The 25,976-nt window shown below is 43.6% G+C and overlaps 1 protein-coding gene across 2 annotated transcripts in view; it reads right to left on the minus strand.

Moving 5' to 3' along the window:
- The window catches only part of mgll (monoglyceride lipase), a 104,221-nt gene that overhangs the window by 25,079 nt on the left and 53,166 nt on the right, over positions 1–25,976 (minus strand). For both annotated transcript variants that reach the window (XM_059943937.1, XM_059943938.1), the window contains one exon: positions 4,951–5,061. In XM_059943937.1, the coding sequence (XP_059799920.1) occupies positions 4,951–5,061 (111 nt within the window). The remainder of the gene's footprint in view (positions 1–4,950; positions 5,062–25,976) is intronic.

Consider the following 25,976-nt stretch of genomic DNA (forward strand, 5'->3'; position numbering starts at 1 on the left):
CAAGGTAAGCAGATTAAGCACGTGACCTCATTTTGATCTATGTTTTACCCTAATTATTCCAAGACTCTATCAACTGCAAAGAAAAGATTTAAATCCCTCAAAGTTGCCACTCAAGTTTTTTTGGGTAGTTAAGAATACGCATGGGGGATTGGCCTTCATTATTCAGGGGACTGAGTTCAAGAGGAAGATCTGCCAACAGGAAGATGGTACAGGAGCCTTAACATCCACACCACCAGGTTCAGGAACTCCTCAACCATCAGGCTCTCGAACTAATGGGTCAACTTCACTTGCTCAGTCGCTGAACAGTTCCCACAACCTATGGACTCATTTTCAAGGACTCTTCATCTCATGTTCTCAATATTTATTGTTTACTTATTTCTTATTATTATTTCTTTTGTATTTGCACAATTTGTTCTCTTTTGCATAGTAGTTGCATGTCTGTCCTGTTGGGTACCATCCTTCAATTGATTTTATGATCTTGGATTTACTGAGTGCGCCCGCAAGAAAATTAATCTCAGGGTTGTATGTGGTAAGTTTGGTAATAAATTTATTTTGAACTTTGAACGAGGTAACGTTACCACTCCATGAAACTCTGGTTAGCCAATACTTGAAATATTGTGTTCATTTCTGGTCGTCTCATTATAGGAAGGATGTGGAAGATTTAGAGAGGGTGCAGAGGAGGTTTACCAGGGGGATTCATGGGTTAGAGGGCATTGCTTATGAAGATTGTTTGAGTAAGTAAGTGCCTTTTTCTTTGGAGACAAGGAGGATTACAGCTGATGTGATAGAGGTGTACAAGATGATAAGTGGCATAGATCAAGTGGACAGCCAGAGACATTTTCCCAGGGTAGAAATAGCTAATACAAGAGGGTATAATTTTACAGTGATTGGAGGAAAGTATGGGGGGAGGGGATGTCAGAGGTTTTTCTTACATAAAAGGTAGTGGATGTGTGGAATGCACTGCCAAGGGTGGTGGTAGAGACAGATACATTAGGGACATTGAAAAAATTCTTCGATAGGCACAAGGATGATAGCAAAATGTTCAGTGGAAAGGAACAGTTAGATTAAATTTAGAGTAGGTTAAAAGATCAGCACAATATTGTAGGCCAAATGGCCTGTACTGTGCTGTAGTGTTCTATGTTCTAAAGTGTATTTCTACTAACGTTAAAACTGACACAAAGGATAGATTGGAACTTGGATGTGGTTGATTATTATTCAGATGAAACATAATCAATGGGGATGAAAATTCTTTGGCAACTACCATAATTTTCACTGTTTAAACTCCCCAAACAGCTTTGGCAGTAACATGACAGGGGATCAATATCTCAGCCAGGAAGTGTCGCGCATTATGGACTGTGACAAGATCCATTTGGGAATTTTGATACAGAAAGTCATGGAGTGCTACAATACAGAAACAGGCCCTTTGGCCCATCTAGTTTTTATTGTGGCTGGTCTCATTGACTCACACCTGCACCATAGCTCTCTATACCCTTCCCATCCATGTACTCATGTAAACTTCTCTTAAATGTTGCAGTTGAACCTGTATCCGTCACTTCCGCTGGCAGCTCATTCCACACTCACACCACCCTCTGGGTAAAAAAGTTCCCCTCAGGTTCTCCTTAAATATTTCACCTTTAACCCTTAATAAAATAAAAGAGATGAAGTATCACATAGCAAAGATGAGCGAGAAACCAGAGGACTGGGAAGCTTTTAAAGAGCAACAGAAGATAACAAAAAAGGCAATACGCCAAGAAAAAAATGAGGTATGAAGGTAAACTAGCCAAGAATATAAAGGAGGATAGTAAAAGCTTCTTTAGGTATGTGAATAGCAAAAAAATAGTTAAGACCAAAATTGGGCCATTGAAGACAGAAACAGGTGAATTTATTATGGGGAACAAGGAAATGGCAGATGAGTTGAACAGGTACTTTGAATCTGTCTTCACTAGGGAAGACACAAACAATCTCCTAGATGTAATAGTGGCCAAAGGAACTAGGGTAAAGGATGAACTGCAGGAAATTTATATTAGGCAAGTAACGGTATTGGATACCGTTGAGTCTGAAGGCTGATAAGTCCCCGGGACCTTTTGGTCTGCATCCCAGGGTTCTTAAAGAGGTGGCTCTAGAAATCGTGGACGCATTGGTAATCATTTTCCAATGTTCTATAGATTCAAGAACAGTTCCTGCTGATTGGAGGGTGGCTAATGTTGTCCCACTTTTCAAGAAAGGAGGGAGAGAGAAAACAGGGAATTATAGACCGGTTAGCCTGACGTCAGTGGTGGGAAAGATGCTGGAGTCAATTATAAAAGAGGAAACTATGACACATTTGGATAGCAGTAGAAGGATCAGTCCGAGTCAGCATGGATTTATGAAGGGAAAATCATGCTTGACTAATCTTCTGGAGTTTTTTGAGGATGTAAGTATGAAAATGGACAAGGGAGAGCCAGTGGATGTAGTGTAACTGGACTTCCAGAAAGCTTTTGATAAAGTCCCACATAGGAGATTAGTGGGCAAAATTAGGGCACATGGTATTGGGGGCAGAGTACTGATATGGATTGAAAATTGGCTGGCTGGCAGGAAACAAAGAGTAGCTATTAACGGGTCCCTTTTGGAATGGCAGGCTGTGACCAGTGGGGTACCGCAAGGTTTGGTGCTGGGACCGCGGCTGTTTACAATATACATTAATGATTTAGATGAAGGGATTAAAAGTAACATTAGCAAATTTGCTGATGACACAAGAAAGACCAGAGTTGACTCTACTTCCTGAGGAGACTGAGGTCCTTTAAAGTAAGTAGGCATCTCCTTCAAATGTCCTACTAGTTTGTTGTCACCAGTACAACCTTCTAAACAATGGTGTGCTGGGGCAATGGTATCAACACAGTTGATGCCAACAGGCTCAATAAATTGATTAGAAAGGCTGGCTCTGGAATAGGAATCAAACTGGACACGCTGGAGACTGTGGTCGAACGGAAAATCCTGGCAATTCTGGACAATATTTCTCACCCTCTGCATGCCACCTTGGTTTAACAGTGAAGCACTTTTAGTAATAGACTAAGACAATTTGCTGCTCCAAAGAGCTCTAAATGAGGTCATTCTTACCTTCAGCCATTAGGCTCTATAATGAGTCAACCCACAGCTGGGGAAGTGATTGCCCCCTCCTGTTAGACTGTTTGTGGTAACTTATTTTTTATTCTTTCTACTTGTTTAATATTTATACCTGTGCATTTGCAATGCCACTGTGACATTGTCATTTCCTTTGAGTTCAGTGAAGTATCTATCAATCTTAGAAGTAGCCTGACATATTCCCAAGAGTGGAGGAAGGTGAGAAAGTGGCTATCAAAAAGAAAGAGGCAAAAACAATTCTCGCTCCTAAAAATAAAGAACTAATTTTCCAGGAAAAGTGCACACATGTTAAAATTGCAAACTGAAAATGAGCGACTGTTATTTTTACCTCATCTGCAGGGAATGTGTCAGTAATCTTCCGGCTGGATTGCTCACTACAGTTTCCAGTGTAAACATTGTGGGATGTGTGTTTTTTCAGAGGGACAGAATGTGTGAAATTTGTAATGTCATTCCTTTCCAGAACTGGTTCTCCCATTAGGTTATGCTCAGCAGTGTGGAGGAACTGAGGAATTTGGGGTCTAAGGCCATCGATCCCTCAAAGGTGTCAGACAAGTTGATAGCGTGGTTATGAAAGTGTGTTCTTCATTAGTTAGGGGATCGACCAAGATTTCAAGATCAAGATTCAAGTTTATTTGTTGCAGGTATATCAAAACATAAAGTGACATGAATTCAAGAGCTGTGAAGTAACGTTGCAGCTCTATAAAACTTGTTCCAGCCATGCTTGGAGTATTGTGTTCTGCTCTGGTCACCCCATTATTGGAGGGATATGGAAGCTTTAGAGAGGATGCCGAGGAGATTTACTAGGATGCTGTCTAGATTAGAGAGCATGTCTTATAAAGGTATGTTGAGTGAGCTGGGGCTTTATTCTTTGGAGCAACTGAGGATGAGAGGTGACTTGACAGAGGTGTAAAAGATTCTGAGAGGCAAAGACAGAGAGGACAGCCGGCACTCTTTACCCAGTAATGGCCAAAACCAGAGGAATCTGTTTCAGGTGAGGAAGATATTTTATGGGAGTTGTCAGAGGTGGGTCTTGTTGCATAGAGCCTGGTGGGTGTGTGGAACACGCTGCCAGGGGTTGGGTAAGAAGGTTGCATAAGGAGCCTGCTTCCTGTGGACCCAGTGGAATGGAATTCCAGCAGTAACATGGACTCAGCTAGTTTCATCAAGTCCAGCTCTCCCCAGCATTGAGGAACAGGTACGTGAGCTGGTGTCTCAAGTAGGTGATGCCCAGCACTAAGGACCCCCAGCATTCGGGCCAATTGGTGTTAACTTATATTGTTTGTAATGTACTGTGCTGCAGAAAGAATCAGAATCAGGTTTATTATCACCGGCATGTCTCGAGAAATTTGTTAACTTAGCTCATTGTCATGGGAAATCCTGTGCATCTGTTCCCATTACAATAAACTTGAACTTGGAGCTTGAACGTAAGCCCAGAGTTGGAACAGATGAGTTGCGTGGACTGACTGAATTCAAGATTTGGCAGCTTAGCTAGCGAAACACTATTACGGCACCGGCAACTCGGTTCAATTCCGGCTGCTGTCTGTAAGGAGTTGGCATGTTCTTTCCATGACCACGGGGGTCTCTTCCGGGTACTCCAGCTTTCCTCCTACATTCCAAAGATGTGTGGGTGAAGATGAATGAGTTGTGGGCATGCTATGTTGGCACCAGAAGCGTGGTAACACTTGCACGCTGCCCCCAGCACGTCCTTGGACATTTCAAAGACGTAGGGGCTAGTAGGTGGTGTAATTTGAGTAGTACGGGTTTGTTGGGATGAAGGGTCTTTTACCGTGCTTTATCTTCTGTGTGCTCGATGAGTCAGCTGACTATTACCTTCCAGGGTCGTGCTGACTCAGGATTCAGTGTAACCAAAGGTGAAATGAAGATTGCCCCGGCGATGTCTTCTGGTCTGTTGTGCATGGCATAGATAGCAATCAATCCTCCCTGAAGCACAAGAGCACAGAGGGGTACATTAGCGAAATGAGAGAAAGCTCTTAATCAGCTCACACCAGCTCTCTCCGCAGCTTGATCATTTTTGTTACCTCCAAACAGAGCATCATTCAGTTAATCAGAGTGTCAAATCCATGTTGGACGTCCCTGTTCAATCCTTGCCTTTCTAAGTGAAAGTTTGTCCCATCTCATTAAAATGTGACAGCATTCTACCTGGTCAATCACCAGCTGGTGTGGAGGGACCACTACACAGGATCAGAACATGCTGTAAAGTTGTAAACTCAATCAGTTCCATCATGGGCTCCAGCCTCCCCAGCATCGAGGACACCTTCGAAAGGTGATGCCTCAAAGAGGTGGCATCCATCATTAAGGACCCCCATCACCAGGACATGTCCTCTTCTCATTGACACCATCAGGGAGGATGTACAGGAGCCTGAAGACACATACTCAGTGTTTTAAAAACTGCTTCTTCCCCCCCCCCCCACACACCATCTGAATAGACTATAAACTCATGCAAACTACCTCACTATTTCTTTTCTTTTTTTGCTCTCTTTTTCCACTACATATTTAATACATTATAATTTTTTTCCTATTGTAATTTATATTTTTTATTAATATGCATTGCAATGTACTGCTGCCACAAAGCAACAAATTTCACAGCTCCGTCCCTGTGGCCTGTAGCCATCGGGCTCCTGAACCAGTTGCACGTTGAACCAGCTCCACAGCTGTGAACTCACTTTCAGGGACCCAGTGGTTCATGTTCTGTTGTTTTTTTTATTGTTTGCATGATTTGCTCTTTTTTCGCACATTGGTTCTTTGTTTTGAGGGTTTATTTTGTGGGTTCTATTGTGTACCTTTGTTTTGTAGCTGTCTGTGAGAAGACAAATCTCAAGGTGGTATATACTTCAATATTTTTGAATTTGTGTTGATCTTTTGGTATGCCTGTGATATTAAACCTGATTATGATTCTAATTATCCGGACATGACAGCAATTTAGAGAGGTTTGAGTAATTTACTTCATCCCTACCTTTGCAAACAACATTAGCAGCTCCCCAATACTCCAGCATCGTTCTTCCTCTCATTTAGTTTCATTCCCTAGAACTAAGGTGTATGAGATGATAAGAGCCCTTGATAGAGTGGACGGCCAGGGACTTTTTCCCAGGCACAGTTAGCTGAAACAAGAGGGCATAATCGGGTGATTGGAGGAAAGTAAAGGGAGGGGGGAATTTCAGAGGTACATTTATTGCACAAAGAATGGAACACCCTGCCAGGGGTGGTGGTAGAGGCAGATGCATTAGGGACATTTAGAAAACCTGTGGGCTGTGTAGGAGAGAAGGGTTAGATTGATTTTGGTGTAGGTTAAATGGCCAGAATAATATCATCGGCTATAGCACCTGTACCTAAAAATAGACCAGCATATAGTCTTGGGATTGTTCAGAATGCAGTACAACAACCACCAAGTCCTCTTAGCAGATTGTTTATTGCTTTAGAACAGTACAGCAAAGAAACAGGCCACCCAGCCCACAACATCTGTGCGGACCATAGTGCCAATTCAAGCTCGTCCCATCTGACTGCACATGATCCATTCCTTCCATTCCCTGTCTGTCTAGCTGCCTTGTGTCATATCAATTAATCTGTCATATCTGCTTCCGTCGGCAGTGAAGCGGTCCGCACAACGCTTTACAGCACCAGCTGTAAGATCAGGGTTCGATTTCCGCCGCTGTCCATAAGGAATTGTACATTCTCCCTGTGGCTACATGGGATTCCTCCAGGGGTTCCCAGCCTGGGGTCCGTTGTCCCCTCAGTTGGTGGTAAGGCTTCATGGCATAAAAAAAGGTTGGGACCGCTGCTCCCAGCACTCCGCTTTCCTCCCACATTCCAGAGATGTATGGGTTAGGGTTAGTGAGTTGTGGGCATGTATTTTGCCACAGGAAGTGCAATGACACAGACTGTTCAGCACAATGTTCGCTGGTTTGGTTTGACACAAATGACCCATTTCACTGCTTATTTTGATGTACCTGTGACAAATAAAGCTAATCTTTCTTTTCATCTCCAAGTGCCTACCACTCTCCATGTAAAATATTTTGCTTCACCCATCTCCCTGACACACTAAAGCATTGCCCTCTACTAAATGACATTTCCATCCTCTCTAGACCTCTCAAACTTTTATAAACCTCTATCAAGATTCCCCTCAGCCTCTGATGCTCCGGAAAAAGACAATCGAAGGTTGCCCAATCTCTCACTGCAGCTAATAACATCTAATCCAGGCAATATCCTGGTGAATTTCTTCATTGCCCACAAAACTGCCACATCCTTCTTGTAATAGGAAGACCAGAACTGCACACTGTATTCCAAATGCATATCGACCGAAGTTCTATACATCTGCAAAACTCAACACTGACCTGACTCCACAACCCATGGACTCACTTTCAAGGACTCTCACATTCTTGATATTGTGCCTATTTATTTATTCTATATTTCTTTGTACTTACACAGTTTCCTGTCTGTTGCACACTGGTTGATCGCCCAAGTTGGTGTGGTCTTTCGTTGACTCTGTTATAGTTATCAGAATCAGGCTTAATATCACTGGCACATGCTGTGAAATTTGTTGGTTTATGCAAGCAATACATAATGATAAAAGCCATAAGTTACAGTAAGTATATATATCTAAAAGTTAAATTAAATAAAAGTGCAAAAAAAGTGAAGTAGTGTTCATGGGTTCAATGTCCATTCAGAAATCTGACGGCGGTGGGAAGAAGTTGTCCCTAAAACGTTGAGTGTGTCCCTTCAGGCTTCTGATGATAGAGGTGAGAACAGGATGTGTCTGCTGGCACTTCAGTCCATGCTCACATCACCCTCTGAGTGAAGACAACCCCTTCAAGTTCTCCTTTCACCCCTAATCTATGACCTCTAGTTCTAGTCTCACCCAATCTCAGTAGAGGAAAACCTACTTGCATTTACACTATCTCATCATCATCGTGTGCCATCCCATATGACATTGGCAATCGTGCTCTATCCACAATCATGATTGTTCTTGGCAAATGTTTCTACTAAAGTGGTTTGTCATCACCTTATTTCTGTGTTTCTTATAGAAACACAGGAATATAGAAAACCTACAGCACAATACAGGCCCTTCGGCCCACAAAGTTGTGCCGAACAACCTTCTTGTTGGCAGTGAATTTACAAGAAGCTCCTCAGAGATTTTCAATGCTCATCGGAGATTGTCTGCCTGGCTTCAGTGGTCGCATAAGCAGGACTTGCGATGTGCACCGGCTGCTCGTACGACCATCCACCACCGGCTCCCATGGCTTCACGTGACCCTGATCAGGGGCTAGGCAGGTGCTACACCTTGCCCAAGGGTGATCTGCAGGCTAGTGGAATGACTTACACCTCCTTTGGCCGAGACCTATCTCCACCCTGCCACCTTTACCCTATCTACATACCCCACATAATTTTATAAACCTCGATTAGATCTCCCCTTGTTCTTCTACTCTCCAAGGAATAAACTCCTAATTGATTTAGCCTTTCCCTATAGCTCATGTAGATTCCGGTGATGTTTCATTTTTGCAGCAATGTTTTGTTTGTCCCTGTCCTTTTTCTTCAAGCCTGGTATAGTTGATGTGTAATTAATGTTCTGTGTGCTGTCTGAACCTGTGTGCCTGTGATGCTGTTGCAAACAATTTTTCATGACTTCACGATGATTGGTAATCATTAAGTGAGCTTACTTTGGTACAGGTGACAGCGATAAACTCAGAAACTTTGTTCTGCATGCCATCTGTACAGATCATTTCATCACATCAGAAGACTACAAGATATTGGAGCAGGATTAGGCTTTTCGGACTATCAAGTCTGCTCTGCCATTTCATCATGGATGATCCATTTCCTTCTCAGCCCAATCTCCATATCCCATATCCCTACATCCTCTGACTAATCAAGAACTTATCAACCTCTGCCTTAAATACGCATAAAGATTTGGCCCCCACAGCCCCCTGTGGCAACAAATTCACCACTCTTTGGCTAAAGAAATCCCTCTTCATATCCACTCTGAAAGAATGTCCCTGTGTTCTGAGGCTGTGCCCTCTGAATATTGAGGTAGTACAAGGGAAAATCAATAACAGATTGCAGAATACATTGTTGCAGCCATGGAGAAAGTGCATTGCAAACAGTGAGGAGCAAGGCCACAAGGTGGACTGTGAGGTCAGGAGTCTATCTGATCATTCTAGGGAGCGGTTCAATAGTCTTATAACAGATCCCACTGTTCTCTGTAAGGAGTTTGTACATTCTCCCTGTGACTGCGTGGGTTTCCTCCAGATGCTCTGGTTTCCTCCCACATTCCAAGCACATATGGGTTAGGATTAGTGAGTTGTGGGCACGCTAGGTGCACGCCAGAAGCACGACAACACTTGCAGGCTGCCCCCAGCACATCCTCAGACCGCTTTGGTCGTTGATGCAAAAGGAATATTTCACTGCTGGTTTCAGTGTTTCAAAGTGCATGTAACAAATAAAGCTAATCTTTATTATTCCACTGGTAAATCCTCTTCACCTCGCTGTTGCAGGGCCCTGGTGATGATACTACACGGCGCTGGAGAACATAGCGGGGCGTACGGCAACGTTGCCACAATGCTCGTCAACCAGTCCCTCTTTGTGTTTTCCCATGATCACAGTGAGTACTGTCCTCTGACCGTTAACTCCTGGTGGGAAACTGTTCAAACCCAGCATCACCACTTTCCAAAGGATTGACATACGTAGGACAAATGATCAACTATCTTGAGAGGACTCCTGAAGCAACTTTGTTAAATTGGTTTATTATTGTCAAGTGTACTGGTGGTACGTGCTTTCAGGATTTGTATCTTCTGCTCAGTGGGAGATGGGGTCTGGAAACAGCACTGCTCAACAACAGAAAAGCCTGCAAAAAGCAATGGATGCAGCCCAGCCCATCACAGGAAAAGGACCTCCCCACCCCACCATTGATCACATCTACGTGGAGAACTGTCACAGGAAAGCAGCATCTCTTTCTTCTCTTCTCACTGCTGAAATCAAGAAGGTCGTACTGCAGCCTCAGGACCCACATCACCAGATTCAGTAACAGTTATTACCTCTCAACCATCAGGTTCTTGAACCAGAGGGATAACTTCACTAAACTTCACTCACCCCATCGCTGAACTGTTCCCACTACCTATCGACTCACCTTCAAGGACTCTTCATCTCATGTTCTTAATATTTACTGTTTATTTTTCATTATTATTATTATTATTGCTTTTTTTCGTATTTTCACAGATTGTTGTCTTTTGCATGTGGGTTGTTTGTCCATCTTGACGTGCGTGGTTTTTCATTGATTCTATGCTGTTTCCTTGCATCTACCATGCATGCCCACAAGAAAATGAATCTCGGGGTTGTATATAGTAACATATATGTACTTCGATAATGAATTTACTTTTTGAACTTTAAATCATTAGTCAGGCTCCTGATCCAGCATATGTAGTTTGTCTTGCTTGCACATTGATTATTTGTCAATAGGATAGGATTAATAGGATTAGGCCGAGCCAGCATGGATTTACCAAGGGCAAATCATGCTTGATTAATCTGTTGGAGTTTTTTGAGGGTGTAACAAGGATGTTAGACGAGGGTAAGCCAGTGGATGTTGTGTACCTAGATTTTCAGAAGGCATTCGATAAGGAGCCACATAGGAGATTGGTGAGTAAAATCAGAGCTCATGGCATTGGGGGCAGGGTTTCAACATGGATAGAAAACTGGTTGGCAGATAGAAAGCAAAGGGTAGCAGTGAATGGGTGTTTCTCGGACTGGCTGGAGGTGACTAGTGGGGTACCACAGGGCTCTGTATTGGGACCACAGCTCTTTACGATTTATGTCAACGATTTAGATGAGGGCATTGAAAACTATATCAGCAAGTTTGCTGACAATATTAAACTGGATGGCAGTGTGACATGCGAAGAGGATGTTAGGAGAATACAGGGAGACTTGGATAGGCTGGGTGAGTGGGCAGATACTTGGCAGATGTCATTCAATGTGAATAAATGTGAAGTTATCCACTTTGGAAGCAGGAACAAGAGGGCAGAGTATTGTCTGAACGGTGTAGAGTTAGGTAAGGGAGAAATGCAAAGAGACCTAGGAGTCCTAGTTCATCAGTCAATGAAGGTGAATGAGCAAGTGCAACAGGCAGTGAAGAGGGCAAATGGAATGTTGGCCTTTGTTACAAGGGGAATTGAGTACAAGAGCAAGGATGCCCTGGTGAGACCACACCTGGAATATTGTGTACAGTTTTGGTCTCCAGGTTTAAGGAAGGACATTCTGGCGATTGAGGAAGTGCAGCGTAGATTCACTAGGTTGATTCCTGGGATGGCAGGGCTGTCTTACGCAGAGAGATTGGAGAGATTGGGCTTGTACATGCTGGAACTGAGGAGATTGAGAGGGGATCTGATTGAAACGTTTAAGATAATTAAAGGATTTGATAGGATTGAGGCAGGAAATATGTTCCAGATGTTGGGAGAGTCCAGTACCAGAGGGCATGGATTGAGAATAAGAGGTCAGTTATTTAAAACAGAGTTGAGGAAGAGCTTCTTCTCCCAGAGAGTTGTGGAGGTGTGGAATGCACTGCCTCAGAAGACGGTGGAGGCCAATTCTCTGGATGCTTTCAAGAAGGAGCTGGATAGATATCTGATGGATAGGGGAATCAAGGGATATGGGGACAAGGCAGGGACTGGGTATTGATAGTGAATGATCAGCCATGATCTCAGAATGGCGGTGCAGACTCGAGGGGCCAAATGGTCTACTTCTGCACCTATTGTCTATTGTCAGTCTTTGTGTGTAGTTTTTAAATTATTATTTTATTTCTTTGTTCTACTGTGAATGCCTGCAAAAAATGAATCTCAGGGCTGTATATAAGACCATAAGATATAGAAGCAGAATGAGGCCATGTGGCCCATCAAGTCTGCTCCACCATTTCATCATGGCTGATCCATTTCCCTCAGCCCCAGTCTCCTGCCTCTCCCCATATCCCTTCATGCCCTGACTAATCAAGAATCTATCAACCTCTGCCTGAAATATACCCAATGACTTGGCCTTCACAGGTGCTCGTGGCAAAGAATTCCTCAGATTCACCACTTTCTGGCTAAAGAAATTCCTCCTCATTTCCATTCTAAAAGGACACCCCTCTATTCTGAGTCTCTGGTCATAGTCTCCTGCCATAGGAAACATCTTCCCCACATACACTCTATTAAGGCCTTTCACCATATGATAAGTTTCAATGAGGTCACCCCTTATTATTCTGAGTTCCAGTGAATACAGGCCTGGGGCCATCAGACTTCCTTCCTATGACAAGCCATTCAATCCTGGAATCATTTTCGTGAACCTCCTTTGAACCCTCTCCAGTTTCAGCACATCCTTTCTAAGTTATGGGGCCCAAAACTGTTCACAATACACCAAGTGAGGCCTCACCAGTGCTTTATAAAGTCTCAACATTGCGTTTATATTTTATACGTTTGAAATGAATGCCAAAATCACATTTGCCTTTCTCACCCTAGACTTAACCTGCAAATTAACCTTTAGGGAATCATGCACAACATCCCCCAAGTCGAAGACCTTCTGAAATCCAAGTACACAGCATCAACCAATTCTCCTTTTCTATTCACCTTGTTATTTCTTCAAAAAATTCCAACAGATATGTCAGGCAAGACTTTCCCTTGAGGAAATCATGCTGACTACAGCCTATTTTATCATGTGTCACCAAGAACTCTGAAACCTCATCCTTAATAATCGACTCCAACATCTTCCCAAACACTGAGGTCAGACTAACTGGCCTATAGTTTCCTTTCTTCTGACTTCCTCCCTCCTTGAAGGTTGGAGTGACACCTACAATTTTCCAGTCTTCTGGAACCATTCCAGAATCTAGTGATTCTTGAAAGATTATTACACATAGTGACATACATGTATTTTGATAATAAATTTACTGTGGTTTACTTTGAGGGGAGAAAAAAGAACGTCTGGAGTGGGAGGGATGAGCGGGGCCAAAGAGCTTATTTCCCTGTCAAATGACTCTATGTCTGACATGGCAAGAAGATCCATCCTCAAACAAGGAGATTAAAACTTAACCCAGAATGCAAGGTACATCACTGCTACAGTAACATCTTAATATCACAGGTTCTTGCTCCTTATTGCCTTCCTGTAATGCATTTTCTCTGCACATGTAACCTGATGTTCCGTATTCCCTTGTCCTATCTCGGTGTACTCAGGTATGGAATGATCTATCTGGGTGGCATGCAATGTAGTCTTTAAGGAGTCTGTCCATTCTTCCCGTGACTGCATCGATTTCCTCCGGGTGCTTCAGTTTCCTCCCACGTTCCATACCGCTTGGTAGGTTACTTGCTTGTTGTAAATTGTCCCGCGATTAGGCTAAAATGGGGATTGCTGGTGGTGTGGCTCGAGGGCCTACTCCACGCTGTATCTCAATAAATAAATAAAACAAAGCTTTTCACTTTTACCTTTTGAAAAAAATAATCCAATTAAGCATGGTCCTCCAGTCCAATGAGACAGATTCCTGACCTCACAATCTACCTCATTGTGACCCTTGCAACTTATTGTCCGTACATGCTGCACTTTCTCTGGGAGTGTAATACTTCATTCTGCAACCTGTTATTGTTTTTCCCTTGCACTACCTCAATGCACCAGCCTCCCCTCCACGAACTCTGTCTACACTTCTCAATGCCTCAGTAAAGCAGCCGGCATAGTCAAAGACATTCTCTCTTCTTCCCTCTCCTATCTGAGAGAAGATACAAAAGCCTGAAAGCATGTCCCACCAGGCTCGAGAACAGTTTCTATCCCACTGTTATCAAACGCTTGAACAGACCTTTTGGACTGTAAAATGGATTCTTAGCCTCACCTCAGTATGATCTTGTACGTCACCGTTTACCTGCACTGCACTTTCTCCATAGGTGTTGCACTTTATTCTGTATTGTTATTGTTGTGCCTTTACCCTACCTCTGATCAGTGTGCAAGACAAGCTTGGTACATGTGACAATAATAAACCATTACCAATACCAGTCATAAAATGATCTGTACAGATGGCATGCAAAACAAAATTTTTCACTGTACATATTTTGGCTATTAGCATTATTTGTCACATATACATCAAAACATACAGGGAAATGTATTTTTTTGAGTTAGACTGAGGGTGATGCTGGGTTAGCCCACAAATGTTGCCACACTTCCAGTGCCAACATAGCAGGCCAACAATTCACCAACCTTAACCCTTAACGTACATATTTGGAATGTGGGAGAAACCTGGAGAACCCAAAGGAAACACACACTGTCACAGGGAGATCGCACAAACTTCTTAAAGACAGCGGCAGTATTCAAAGGTAATTGGCCAATTTACCAATTTAATGGAGGCACAAAAGACTGCAGATACTGGAAATCTGGAGCAACACACACATAATGCTGACAGATCTCAGCAGGTCAGGGTGCAGTTCACCAACTTCCCCATTTAATTCAATTAAAGATGTCCTGTTCCTGTAGTCAAATCATTCTGTACAAGTTCTATCATAACCACCCTGTCCTTGTATTCACTGCCTCAGCCAGTGATGTCAAATCTGCCCAACGCATCATCGGCATCAGCCTTTACTAGTGGGATCCTGTTCTGCTGGCTTGTCTGCCTATACAATTTGCCTAGATGAATATCTTTCCTTAAATTCTGTGCAAAATCTTCTCACAGTTCCCTCTGAAGCCCCTCTCTCCTGCAGGATTTACAGTGCAGATCCCACTTGCCAGCTCTGCCGTTTTTGCATCACCGTCACAGCATGGTGCACAAAAATACAGCATCGATTCCTCGAGCATTGACAGAGTCAGGGCTTTTTTTCCCTCTACTTTTGGATCTCAATTAAAGAGCCTCAGGCAGTGAGCGTGAGGCTTTCACATGCTGGGATCTCATTCACAGTCACACACTGGAACTGCCTCGTTGCAATTTACAATTTAATTAACTGCTCTTCGCTGGAAGCCTGAAAGTGCACTTCCTGTGGAGTAACACACACAGAATGCTGGAGGAATTCAGCAGGTCAGGCAGCATCTATGGAGAGGTATAAAGAGTCACCGCTTCATGTCAAGGCCCGTCATCAGGACTGGAAAGGGAGGGAGCAGAAGCCAGAATACAGAGGTGCGGGGAGGGGGAGGTGTACAAGCCGGCCGGTGATAGGTGAGACCAGGTGAGGAGGAAGGTACTGCAAAGGGGGGAGGGGATGAAGTAAGGAGCTGAGAGGTGATGGGTGGAAGGGGTAAAGGGCTGAAGGAGGAATCTGATAGGGGAGGGGATGAAGTAAGGAGCTGAGAGGTGATGGGTGGAAGGGGTAAAGGGCTGAAGGAGGAATCTGATAGGGGAGGAGAGTGGACTATAGGACTATGGGAAGCAGGAAAAGAACCAGAGGGAGGTGAGGAAAAGGGATGAGAGGAACCAGGATGGGGAATGGAAAGAAAAGGGGAGGGGAGAGAAATTACCGGAAGTTAGAGTATTCGATGTTCAGGCCATCAAATCTGTAGGCTGCCTGATGATTCCTGTGAAGAATTTCGGAAGGGTCTTCTGATACGGTAGATTTATTTTCCCCGTTAGTGTAAAGGTATCCAGAGAAAGGAAGATTGCAAGGAAAAACATTCCTACACTGGGAGACGTTAAGAAGTTAACGCTTTTCTCCCTGGGTGGGAATATGAAACACTAGGGGACAAAGCTGTTCAGAGAGAAGGGAAGTATATAAGGTGGAGTGTTGGGCAAGGCTTTTCACTTAGAGACTGGAACCAGCTTTCAGGGGTGGTGATATGGCAGCAACATTCGAAAGGCATTTAAACAGGCATATGAACAGGCAGGGATGTGGAGCATGTCCAGCAAATACATTTTTAGAGTAGTTAGTTTCCTAATGGCTTCCCCTTTCACTGCAATGTGATAAGACCATAAGACGAAGGAGTAGAATTAGGCCATTCAGCCCATCAAGTCTGCTCCACCATTCTATCATGGCTGATTTATTATCCTTCTCAACCCCATTCTCCTGCTTTCTCCCCATAACCTATGACTCCCTGATTAATCAAGAATTTATCAACCTCCACTTTAAATATACCCAATGACTTGACCTCCATAGTTGCCTGCAGCAATGAATTCCACAGATTCACCATCCCCTGGATAAATAAATTCCTCTAGATCTCTAAGTGAATGACCCTCTATTCTGAGACTACGTCCTCTGGTCCTAGACTCCCCTACCATCGGAAACATCCTCCCCTAATTCACTCTATCTAGGCCTTTCAATATTTGATAAGCTTCAATGAGATCTCCCCTTGTACTTCTAAACTCTACTGAATTAAGGCCCAAAGCCATCAAACTCTCCTGGTATATTAACCCTTTCATTCCTGGGATCATTCTTTTGAACCTCCTCCAAACCATCTCACAAGCGCATCCTTTCTTAGACAAGAGGCCCAAAACTGCTCACAATATCCCAAGTGTGATCTGACCAATGCCTTATAAAGCTTGCTTTTCTATTTTAATCCTCTGGCATTAAATTTTCCTTCTCACTACAATGACAGCAAGCAACAGCAACCCGAACTCAGAGTTCAGGGATTAAATCCCAATGAGAAAGATGTGGAATTTAAATTCAGTTAATAACGAGGGATCTAAAAATAGAACAGTCGTTGGCGATGATGACCAGATTGAAATCCCATCCATTTCACTAATTCCCTTGGAGGGGAACGTAGAACATAGAAGAGTACAGGCCATTCAGCCCATAATTTTGTTCCAAACAAGCTAAATAGTAAATCAAAAACACCCAAACAGTAATTCCTCCCACCTACACGATGTCCAAATCCCTCCATCTTCCTCACAGCCATATGCCTATCTAAATATCTCTTAAAAGCCTCTAATATATTTGCCTTTACCACCATACCAGGCAGCACATTCCATGTATCCACCACTGAGTAAAAAACTCACCCCTCATATCCCCCTTGAACCTCTCACCTTCAATGCATGCCCTCTGGTATTAGACATTTCAATAAACAAATACTCTCTGTCCACTCTATTTATGCCACTCATAATCTTGTCAATCAGATCTTCCGTCAGCCTCCACCGCTCCAGAGAAAACAACCCAAGTTTGTCCAGCTCTTATGACAGCACCTGTCGTCTACACCAGGAAGCATCCTGGTTTAGAGGCATCCTCCCCAAAGCATCAACATCCTATCTCTAGTGAGGTGACCAGAACTGTATGCACTCCAGACGTGGCCTAGCCAGAGTTTAAACAGCATTTTGAGGATCCTGACAGTTCCCAGAGATTTTATAATCAACCGCCTTACATCTTGGCAGTTAAAAATTCAAGATTCAGTTATTATCAAAGAATGCACAATTATACAACCCTGAGACTTGCTTGCTCACAGGTAGCCACAAAGCAAGAAAAACAAAAGAACACAATTAAAGAAAAATATATAAATGAAAATAAAAGACGAACACTAGATGCACTAGTGAGAGAAAAAAATACATATCGTGCAAACAATTGAAGCAAACAACAGCATTCAAACCAAAACTGAGTCCTCAGATCTGAACCCCGGAGCGGCCTGGAGTAGGCCCAAAGCCTCACTTATCAGTTCATCACATTAGCGGGCCTGGAGCACAGCAGCTGAGGCAGTCTTCATAGCCTCCACACCATGGAGATGACCATCGCAGAGAATGAGTGAAATTGGCTCTCTTCCCAACTGACACCCTGTCTTTTCAGTCTCTCTGGGCCAGTGTTTAAATTGACTAAATAACAGAACGGCAAAAGGCTCCGGTGCCCTGGAGAGACGAGTGACCATCTCGGACAGTGAGCGAGATTGGCTCTCGCCTCCGATCTGGGCCAGTGTTTAGATGGTCTGAACAGTGCATTGTAACTCACACTAGGACCCAGCCACCGCTGCTATGAAAGGCTCTGGGCCCAGATTTCTTTGCCCAGTGACTTGCTTCAGGCTCAGAACTAGTTCCCACTACCTATTAAATGCTCCCAATGGCGTGCGTATCTAATAGCTTCTGACAACCAAGACCAGCTCCTGGCCTTCCCGAGTGGCTTAGCTACTAAGCCCAGCGGAACTGCTTCTACTGAAAGGAGAATGGAAAAAGGTGGGTTACTGGCACCATAAAACCAATTACTTTAGGCAGATGGGGCTTGTCAACCACGGTTGGCAGCTCATCTAGGAGAAGGAAAATTCTGATCTCAGACCTCCACTGCCTTACAGCTAGACCCACTGATGGGAAAGGCTTCAGGACTAAACCCAAGGAAAAATCTGGAATTCCTTAGGCAGACCTATGTTGAGTTCAACAGTGGCAACTCCTGCAACACTGTTGATGTCAAACTGTATCGGTCTCTGCCATTCCTTTGTATTCATCAGCTTCCTCTCCATATGATACTGCCCTGGCTTGCATAGCTAGACAGCTAGGACACAACATCCATGGTCAACCCTGAACCATGGTGGCCTCATGATGTACCTTTCAAAGAGTTTCTTAAGTGTCCCTAATGTATCTGCTTCTACCCCCACTCCTGGCAGGGTGCTCAATGCACCCAGAACTTCCTGTGTAAAGAGCATACCTCTGACATACCATCTATACTTTCCTCCAATCACCTGTAAATTATACCTACCCCTTGTGTAGGTATATTTTCTGCCCTGGAAAAAAGTCTCTGACTTGATCTATGCCTCTTAGCGCCTTGTTGAATGTTGTTATTTTTTGTTGCATGCTATGCCCACACACCACAGCAAATTCCTAATCCATGTATGTGAATAAAGCTGATCCTTGATTCTTCACCCTCCAGGAGGACGACAACCTTGTCTTGGTTTGGAGGTTTGTATGCCTCAATGACCTGGAGTGCTATGATGACTGGGGTCAGAGCTTTGTGCTTTGGCTCTTGGTAGGGTCACCCATGTCAAACAGGTCAAAGGGTAGAGGCCAGACTAAGAGTGGTCCACCGGTCCTCCAGGTTCAGGGGTTGAGCTCAGTCAAACAAAAATGTTACAGAAATAACAATGAAGAATCCTTCTACATCTTTGTGTGACAGTATTCCTGAGTCTCCACCTAGGACTTCCATGGACTGACAGTAGTGAACACTGAGAGGAAGCTACTGACATGATGAAGGAAGCCTTGAACATCACCAGAGATGGAGGACCTTCATTGCTGCCCTAAACGCCAGCGGTGTAATGGGCAGTAAGTAAGGTGATCCTTCAAACCCACCTTCCCAAGGGTAATCAAGGATGGTCAATAGATATAGACAGGGATTCCAAAATCTGCATGAATAAATGAAAATGAGATGCCGATGCTCAAAAGCAGGTGTACAGGAACCTATGAACTTCAGCATTCCATTTGAGCGATTTGAGTTTAATCTTCCAACATAATTTCTTCCCCCACCCACTGACACCAGAAGGAAGGCAAGACAGGAACTATGTTTCATTAGGAGTTTGACGAAGTTTGATTTGTCACCTAAAAATTCTACAGGTGTACAGTGGAGAGCACTGACTGGCTGCATCACCGTCTGGTATCGAGGTGTGGGGGGGGGGGGGAACAGGGTGAGGGGGGCTACCATACAGAATTGAAGCAAGTTGCAGAAAGTTGTAAAATTAATCAGCTCCATCTGTAGTATCCAAGGCATCTTCATGGAGTGGTGCCTCAGGAAGGCAGCATCCATCATTAAGGACCCCCACCACCCAGGTCATGCCTTGTTCTCATTGCTATCATCAGGAAGGAGGTACAGGAGCCTGAAGGCACACACTCAACAATTCAGGAACAGCTTCTTCCCCTCTTCCATCCGATTTCCAAATGGATGTTGAACCCATGAACACTAACTCACTACTTTTTAAAATTTCTGTTTTTACACTACTTAGTTTAACTTAACTATTTAATATACATACACATACTTACTGTAATTCAGTTTTTTCTATATTTATCATGTATTGCATTGCACTTCTACCACAAAGTTAACAAATTTCACAACATATGCCAGTGATATTAAACCTGATTCCGATTCTGAAGCAGCAGCCTGTGATATGATACTATGAGTTAGGAGCATATAGCTCAGAGAGAGCGAATAATCAGCTGATGTAAATTCAAATCACATCATTGTGAAAACCGGATTTTGTTATTTAAATAAACTTGGCATTGGAAAGCTAGTATGAATGATGGTGACTGCCAAATCATTAGATGAATCTAAACAACAGGCTGTGTAAGTAATATTGTTAAGGCTAGAGAATCTGTCGCGCCATGAGATTTATTGGGAAGGTGTTGGGGAGAGCACCTAATGTCTTTATTCTTGCCTTTCTCTCCCGTGGTTCCTTTGGATTTAATTCTTTATTTGCTTGTGCTGAGCAAAATTTATTTAAATCAACAAGCAATATAAATCATAGAATCAAAGAGCACTATAGCACAAAAATGGGCCATTCTAGAAGCATCTAGTTCATGCTTCTGCCTAGTTCCATTGGCGTGTACTCAGACCACAGCCCTCCATACCCCTCCCCATCCATGTACTTATCCAAACTCCTCTTAAATGTTGAAATCAAACCTGCACTCATCACTTCCACTGGCAACTTGTTCAGGGCTCGCACTATCCTCTGAGTGAAGAAGTTGTCGTTCATGTTCCCCTTCAACATTTCACCCCTCACTCTTAACCTTCGTCCTCTAGTTCTAGTCTCATCCAACCTCAATGGGAACAGCCTGCCACAGACGGTGATTCAGCCAGTTAGAATGCTTGCCACAGTACATCTGTAGAAATCAAACGCACCATGCTCTATTCTCACTACTACCATCAGGCAGGAGGTTTATATACAAATCTGCAGATTTCTAGTTATAATTTATAGTTTTTTGATGCATTGCACTGTACTACTGCCATAAAACAACAAATTTTGCAATATATGTCAGTGACATTAAACTTGATTCTGATTCTGAATCAATAGCTCATAAGGCTGAAAATAAAACTGATTTGAAATATAAAGCATCAATTGGAATTTTAAAAAAATCTCAATTAACACTCTGTGCTTGTGTGTGAATTAAAATCAGCATGAATCAATGTAACGTGGGAATAAAGCCCGTCTGAACAGAGGAACTTGTTCTCTCTCTGTGTCTCGCTCCCACTGTGTCTATCCCACTTCATCCTACAGTAATTAGGAGCCCTGTTGAGCCTGCTTTGTGCAGTTTCATCTTAGATTTCTGTTCCTTTTTCCACTCAGCACCATCTCACTGACCTCCCTGCAGACTAAATGTTACTGTTTAAAGTGAATGAACTGAGCACTCCAGTGTGTGCATTCAACCCTCCCTTCAGTGTACAGCAGCGGTTTCCAACCTTACTTATGCCACGGCCCAATGCCATTAAGCAAGGGGGCTGTGGACCCCAGGTTAGGAACACTTGGTATACAGTTTGAGTTCCCTCAAATCGGCAAGAGTTCTGGACCACTAACCAGGAGACACAAGTCTGTATCCCAGCAAAATAACATGGAAACATAGAAAACCTACAGTGCAATACAGGCCCTTCGGCCCACAAAGTTGTGCTGAACATGTCTCTACCTTAGAAATTACTAGGCTTACCCATATAGCCCTCTATTTTTCTAAGCTCCATGTACCTATCCAAAAGTCTCTTAAAAGACCCTATCGTATCCACCTCCACCACCATTGCCGGCAGCCCATTCCACACACTCACCACTCTCTGAGTAAAAAACTTACCCCTGGCATCTCCTCTGTACCTACTCCCCAGCACCTCAAACCTGTGTCATCTTGTGGCAACCGTTTCAGCCCTGGGAAAAAGCCTCTGACTATCCACACGATCAATGCCTCTCATTATCTTGTACACCTCTATCAGGTCACCTCTCATCCTCCATCGCTCCAAGGAGAAAAGGCCGAGTTCACTCAACCTGTTTTCATAAGGCATGCTTCCAGATCCAGCTGGGAACAAGGACTGTTAGGATGATAAGCAGCTTCTTCCCACAGTCCATGCGACTACTTGTTCTAAAGGGTCATCCTTCTATTCTGAGGTAGTGCTCCCCCCCCCTTGGAAACATCCTCCCCACATCCACTCCATCTAGGCCTTTCAATATTCGATTGGTTCCAATGAGATTCCCCCATCTAAGGCTCATTTGTTATCAAAGTATGTATGTGGTATACAACTCTGAGATTCTGCTTCTCCAGACAGACACAAAACAAAGAAAAACCATGCAAGTCATTTCAGCAAGAAACAGCAAAACCACCAACATGATCATCAACCACCCCCCACATGAAATGCAACAAGAACATCGATCCCCAGATCCCTCCCTCCTTGCACAAATAAACAAGAAAGAACATGAAAGCACAGAATATAAAAACCATAAGATTGAAATAAAAAGTCTATAGTTCAAAATCCATACGCAGAAACCTTGGTAACATTCACCAGCATCATCAAAAGAGAGGCTTTGGGCGCAACAGTAGGCCACACTGGCTTCAACTTTAGCAGCAGAGCGATCCCACCAGCAATCAGCGCTCACCCTATGCATTTGCCCCAAGGTTGCAATCCATTGCGCCACTCTAATCAGTGAATAATGGAAGCATTAATTGGCAAAATGGGGTTGTACATTGGCTCACGCCAGTCTTGAAGTTGTTTTGCCTTGAGGTTCGTACTCACTAGTTCCCGGAATCTTCTCACAGACAGCAAAGTGCTGAATTGCTGAATCAATCTCCAAACGGCTCTAGCAGTTTCAGAATCACATTCAAGATGAGAAACAGACATAAGAGAAGTGAAATAAATAGTTTTGTGGTCTATCCAGAAGATGTTGACTGAAGGAGCATTGTACACTGGCGCCATCTTGACTGGAAGGGAAAAGAACAGCCAGGTCTCACCGAATGAGACCCTGCCACCACCCACATCTCATCACTTACGACGGACCAGTAGAATTATTCTGTTTATTTTTTAGCTTGTGTCATTCTGAGGCCTCCGCTGGGCAGGGTTGGCCATGGATGTTGTGTCCTAGCTGTCTAGATATGCAAAGCCAGGGCAGTACAATATGGAGAGCAAGCTATTGCCCATGTAGCAGGCTCCCCCTCTCCACACATCTGATGAACTAAAAGGAACGGCAGAGACCGATACAGTTTGGTACCAATACAGCAGTGTCGCAGGAGTTGCCAGTCAGCATTGAGTTCAGTGTAGGACTGCCTTAGGGACTCCAGCTCAAGATTTTTCCCTCAGGGTTTACTCCCAAAGCCTCCCTCATGAGTGGGCATTGCCGCAAGGCAGCAGAGATTTGAGATCAGAGATTTCCTTCTCCTCGATGTAACATCGACAATTCCTTTCCCCTATAAGATGCTGCTCGACCCGCTGAGTTCCTCTAGCAGACCGTGTATTGTTATAGATTACTACGTCTTCCGTACTTTGTGTCTCCAGGGAATTGAACTTTTATTTCGGCCAGGCAGCTGTGAATCTTTGGGAGGTTGTGGAGGCAGAGGCAATGAGTGTAAATGAGACAGATTTCTGAATAGAACGTTGAAGCCTTTCTAGCTGGGCTTACCAATGTACTGGCTGAGAAAATGCTCCTGAAGGCAGTGGAACATGGAACATAGATCAGTACTTCACAGGAACAAGCTCTTCCCACCTTGTGGTGCCAGTCCAACTGAATCCCATCTGTCTGCACAAGTTCCATATCCCTCCATTCTCTGTCTGTCAGTAACATCGGATTCCAGAGGATCACCACCTGATATGGAAACACTACTCCTCATTTTTTTAAAAATCTATTCCTCATCTTTTTTTCTCTGGTCCTGCCAAAGGGTCTCGACCCAAAACTCAACTGTACTTTTTTCCATAGATGCTGCTTGGCCTGCTGAGTTCCTGCAGCATTTTGTGGGTGTTGCTTGGATTTCCAGCAACTGCAGATTTTCTCTTGTTTATGGAAACACTAATGTCCAGGAATGGAAAAATCTACAGAAGGTGATGGACACAGCCCAGTCCATCACAGGCAAAGCCCTCCCCACCACTGAGCACATCTGCAAGGAGCACTGCCTCAAGAAAGCAGAGTCCATCATCAAGGACCCTCACCATCCAGGACATGCCCTCTTCTCACTGCTGCCATCAGGAAGAAGGTACAGGAGCCTTAGGTCCCACACCATCAGATTCAGGAAAAGTTAATACCCCTCAACCATCAGGCCCCTGAACCAGACCCGATAAAAATTTCACTCTTCTCAACACTAAACAATCCATGTACTCACTTTCCAGGACGCTACAGTTCATGTTCTCAGTATTATTTATGTATTTATTTATATATTTTGTATTTATTTTCTGTTACACATTGGTTGTTTGTTAGTTTCTGTGTGTAGTTTTTCATTAATTCTGTTATATTTCTCTCTTCTACTGTGAATGCCTGCAAGAAAATGTATCTCAGGTATATGGTGACACTTACATACTTTGTTCATAAATTTACTTTGAACTCCATTCAGGTGTCTGTCCAAATTGCTCTTAAATGATACTATAATACCTGTTTCCACCAGTTCCCCTGACAACCCATCCCAGGCACCAACCAGTCTTGGTGTAAAAATAGCTTGCCTTGTAGACTTTAATGTTTTAATCCTGACCCATTACAACTTGTGGGCTAACCCAGCTATTCCTCAGACTGCGTTGGTCATTGACACAAGTGACACATTTCAATATTTTGATGTACATGTGACAAATAAAGCTTGTCCCTTACCTGTAGAACGTCACAGCAAAGTACGGGCCCTTTGGCCAACTTGCTGACTTTTTAACCTACTAAGATCAATCTAACCCTTCCCTCCTACATCACCCTCCTCGTTTCTGTCATCCAGCTGCCTAACATTTTTTTTAAATGCCCCTAATTGTGTTCTCTAATCCAGACATCATCCTGATAAATCTCTGGAGCCTCTCTAAAGTTTCAACATCCTTCCTATAATGAGGCGACCGCAACTGAACACAATGGTCTAAGCAGAATTTTATAGAGCTGCAACATTACCTCACAGCTCTTGAACTCAATCCCCCAACTAATGAAGACCACAGACCTTATCAACTTAATCACCCTATCAACTTGTGTGACTACTTCAAGGGATCTCTGCCGTGGACCCCAAGATCCCTCTGTTCCTCCACACTGCCAAGAATCATGCCATTAACCTTGTATTCAAATTTAATATTCCAAGGTGAATCACTTCACATTTCTCTGGATTTTATTTTATTTATTTAGGGAGACAGCACGGTAACAGGTCTTCCCGGCCTGCATTGCCCAATTACACCCAGGTAACCAATTAACCTACTAACCGGTGTGTCTTTGGATTGTGGGAGCACCCAGAGGAAACCCATGAGGTCACGGGGAGAACTCCTTACAGACAGCGGCAGGAATTGAGCAATGGTTGCTGATGCCGCAAAGTGATGCGCTGACCACCGTGCTGCCTGGGTTGAAGTCCATCAGCCACTTCTCAGCCCAGCTCTGCATCCTGTTAATGTCCAGTTGTAACCTTGGACAACCTTCTCCGTCTATTGCTCTCAGAACTTCATCAATTTCTATCAGGCCGCTCTTCAGCCCCTGGCATTCCAGCGTGTGGCTCCAATGCATACTTCAGATTCCTGGCCCCAGCAGACTTTCATGCCTGCAAGCTCCACACACTGCTTGCTTATCCACTACTTCCTAACTTCTTGATTCCAGGATGTATCAGAGAACTGGTTGTAAAGTAATTTGTTCCTTTGTGTTTCACCAGATGTGTTCTAGTTCAAGTTTATTGTTCAAAGTTCAAAATAAATTTTATTACCAAAGTACATGTACGTCACCATATACAACCCTGAGATTCAATTTCTTGTGGGCATACCCAATAAATCTATAGAATCATAACCTTAACAGAATCAATGAAAGACCAGCTAATTTGGGTGTTCAACCAGAGTGCAGAAGAGAACAAACTGTGCAAA

This window comes from Hypanus sabinus, chromosome 19 (genome assembly GCF_030144855.1).
Source record: "Hypanus sabinus isolate sHypSab1 chromosome 19, sHypSab1.hap1, whole genome shotgun sequence".
NCBI classification, from domain to species: domain Eukaryota; kingdom Metazoa; phylum Chordata; class Chondrichthyes; order Myliobatiformes; family Dasyatidae; genus Hypanus; species Hypanus sabinus.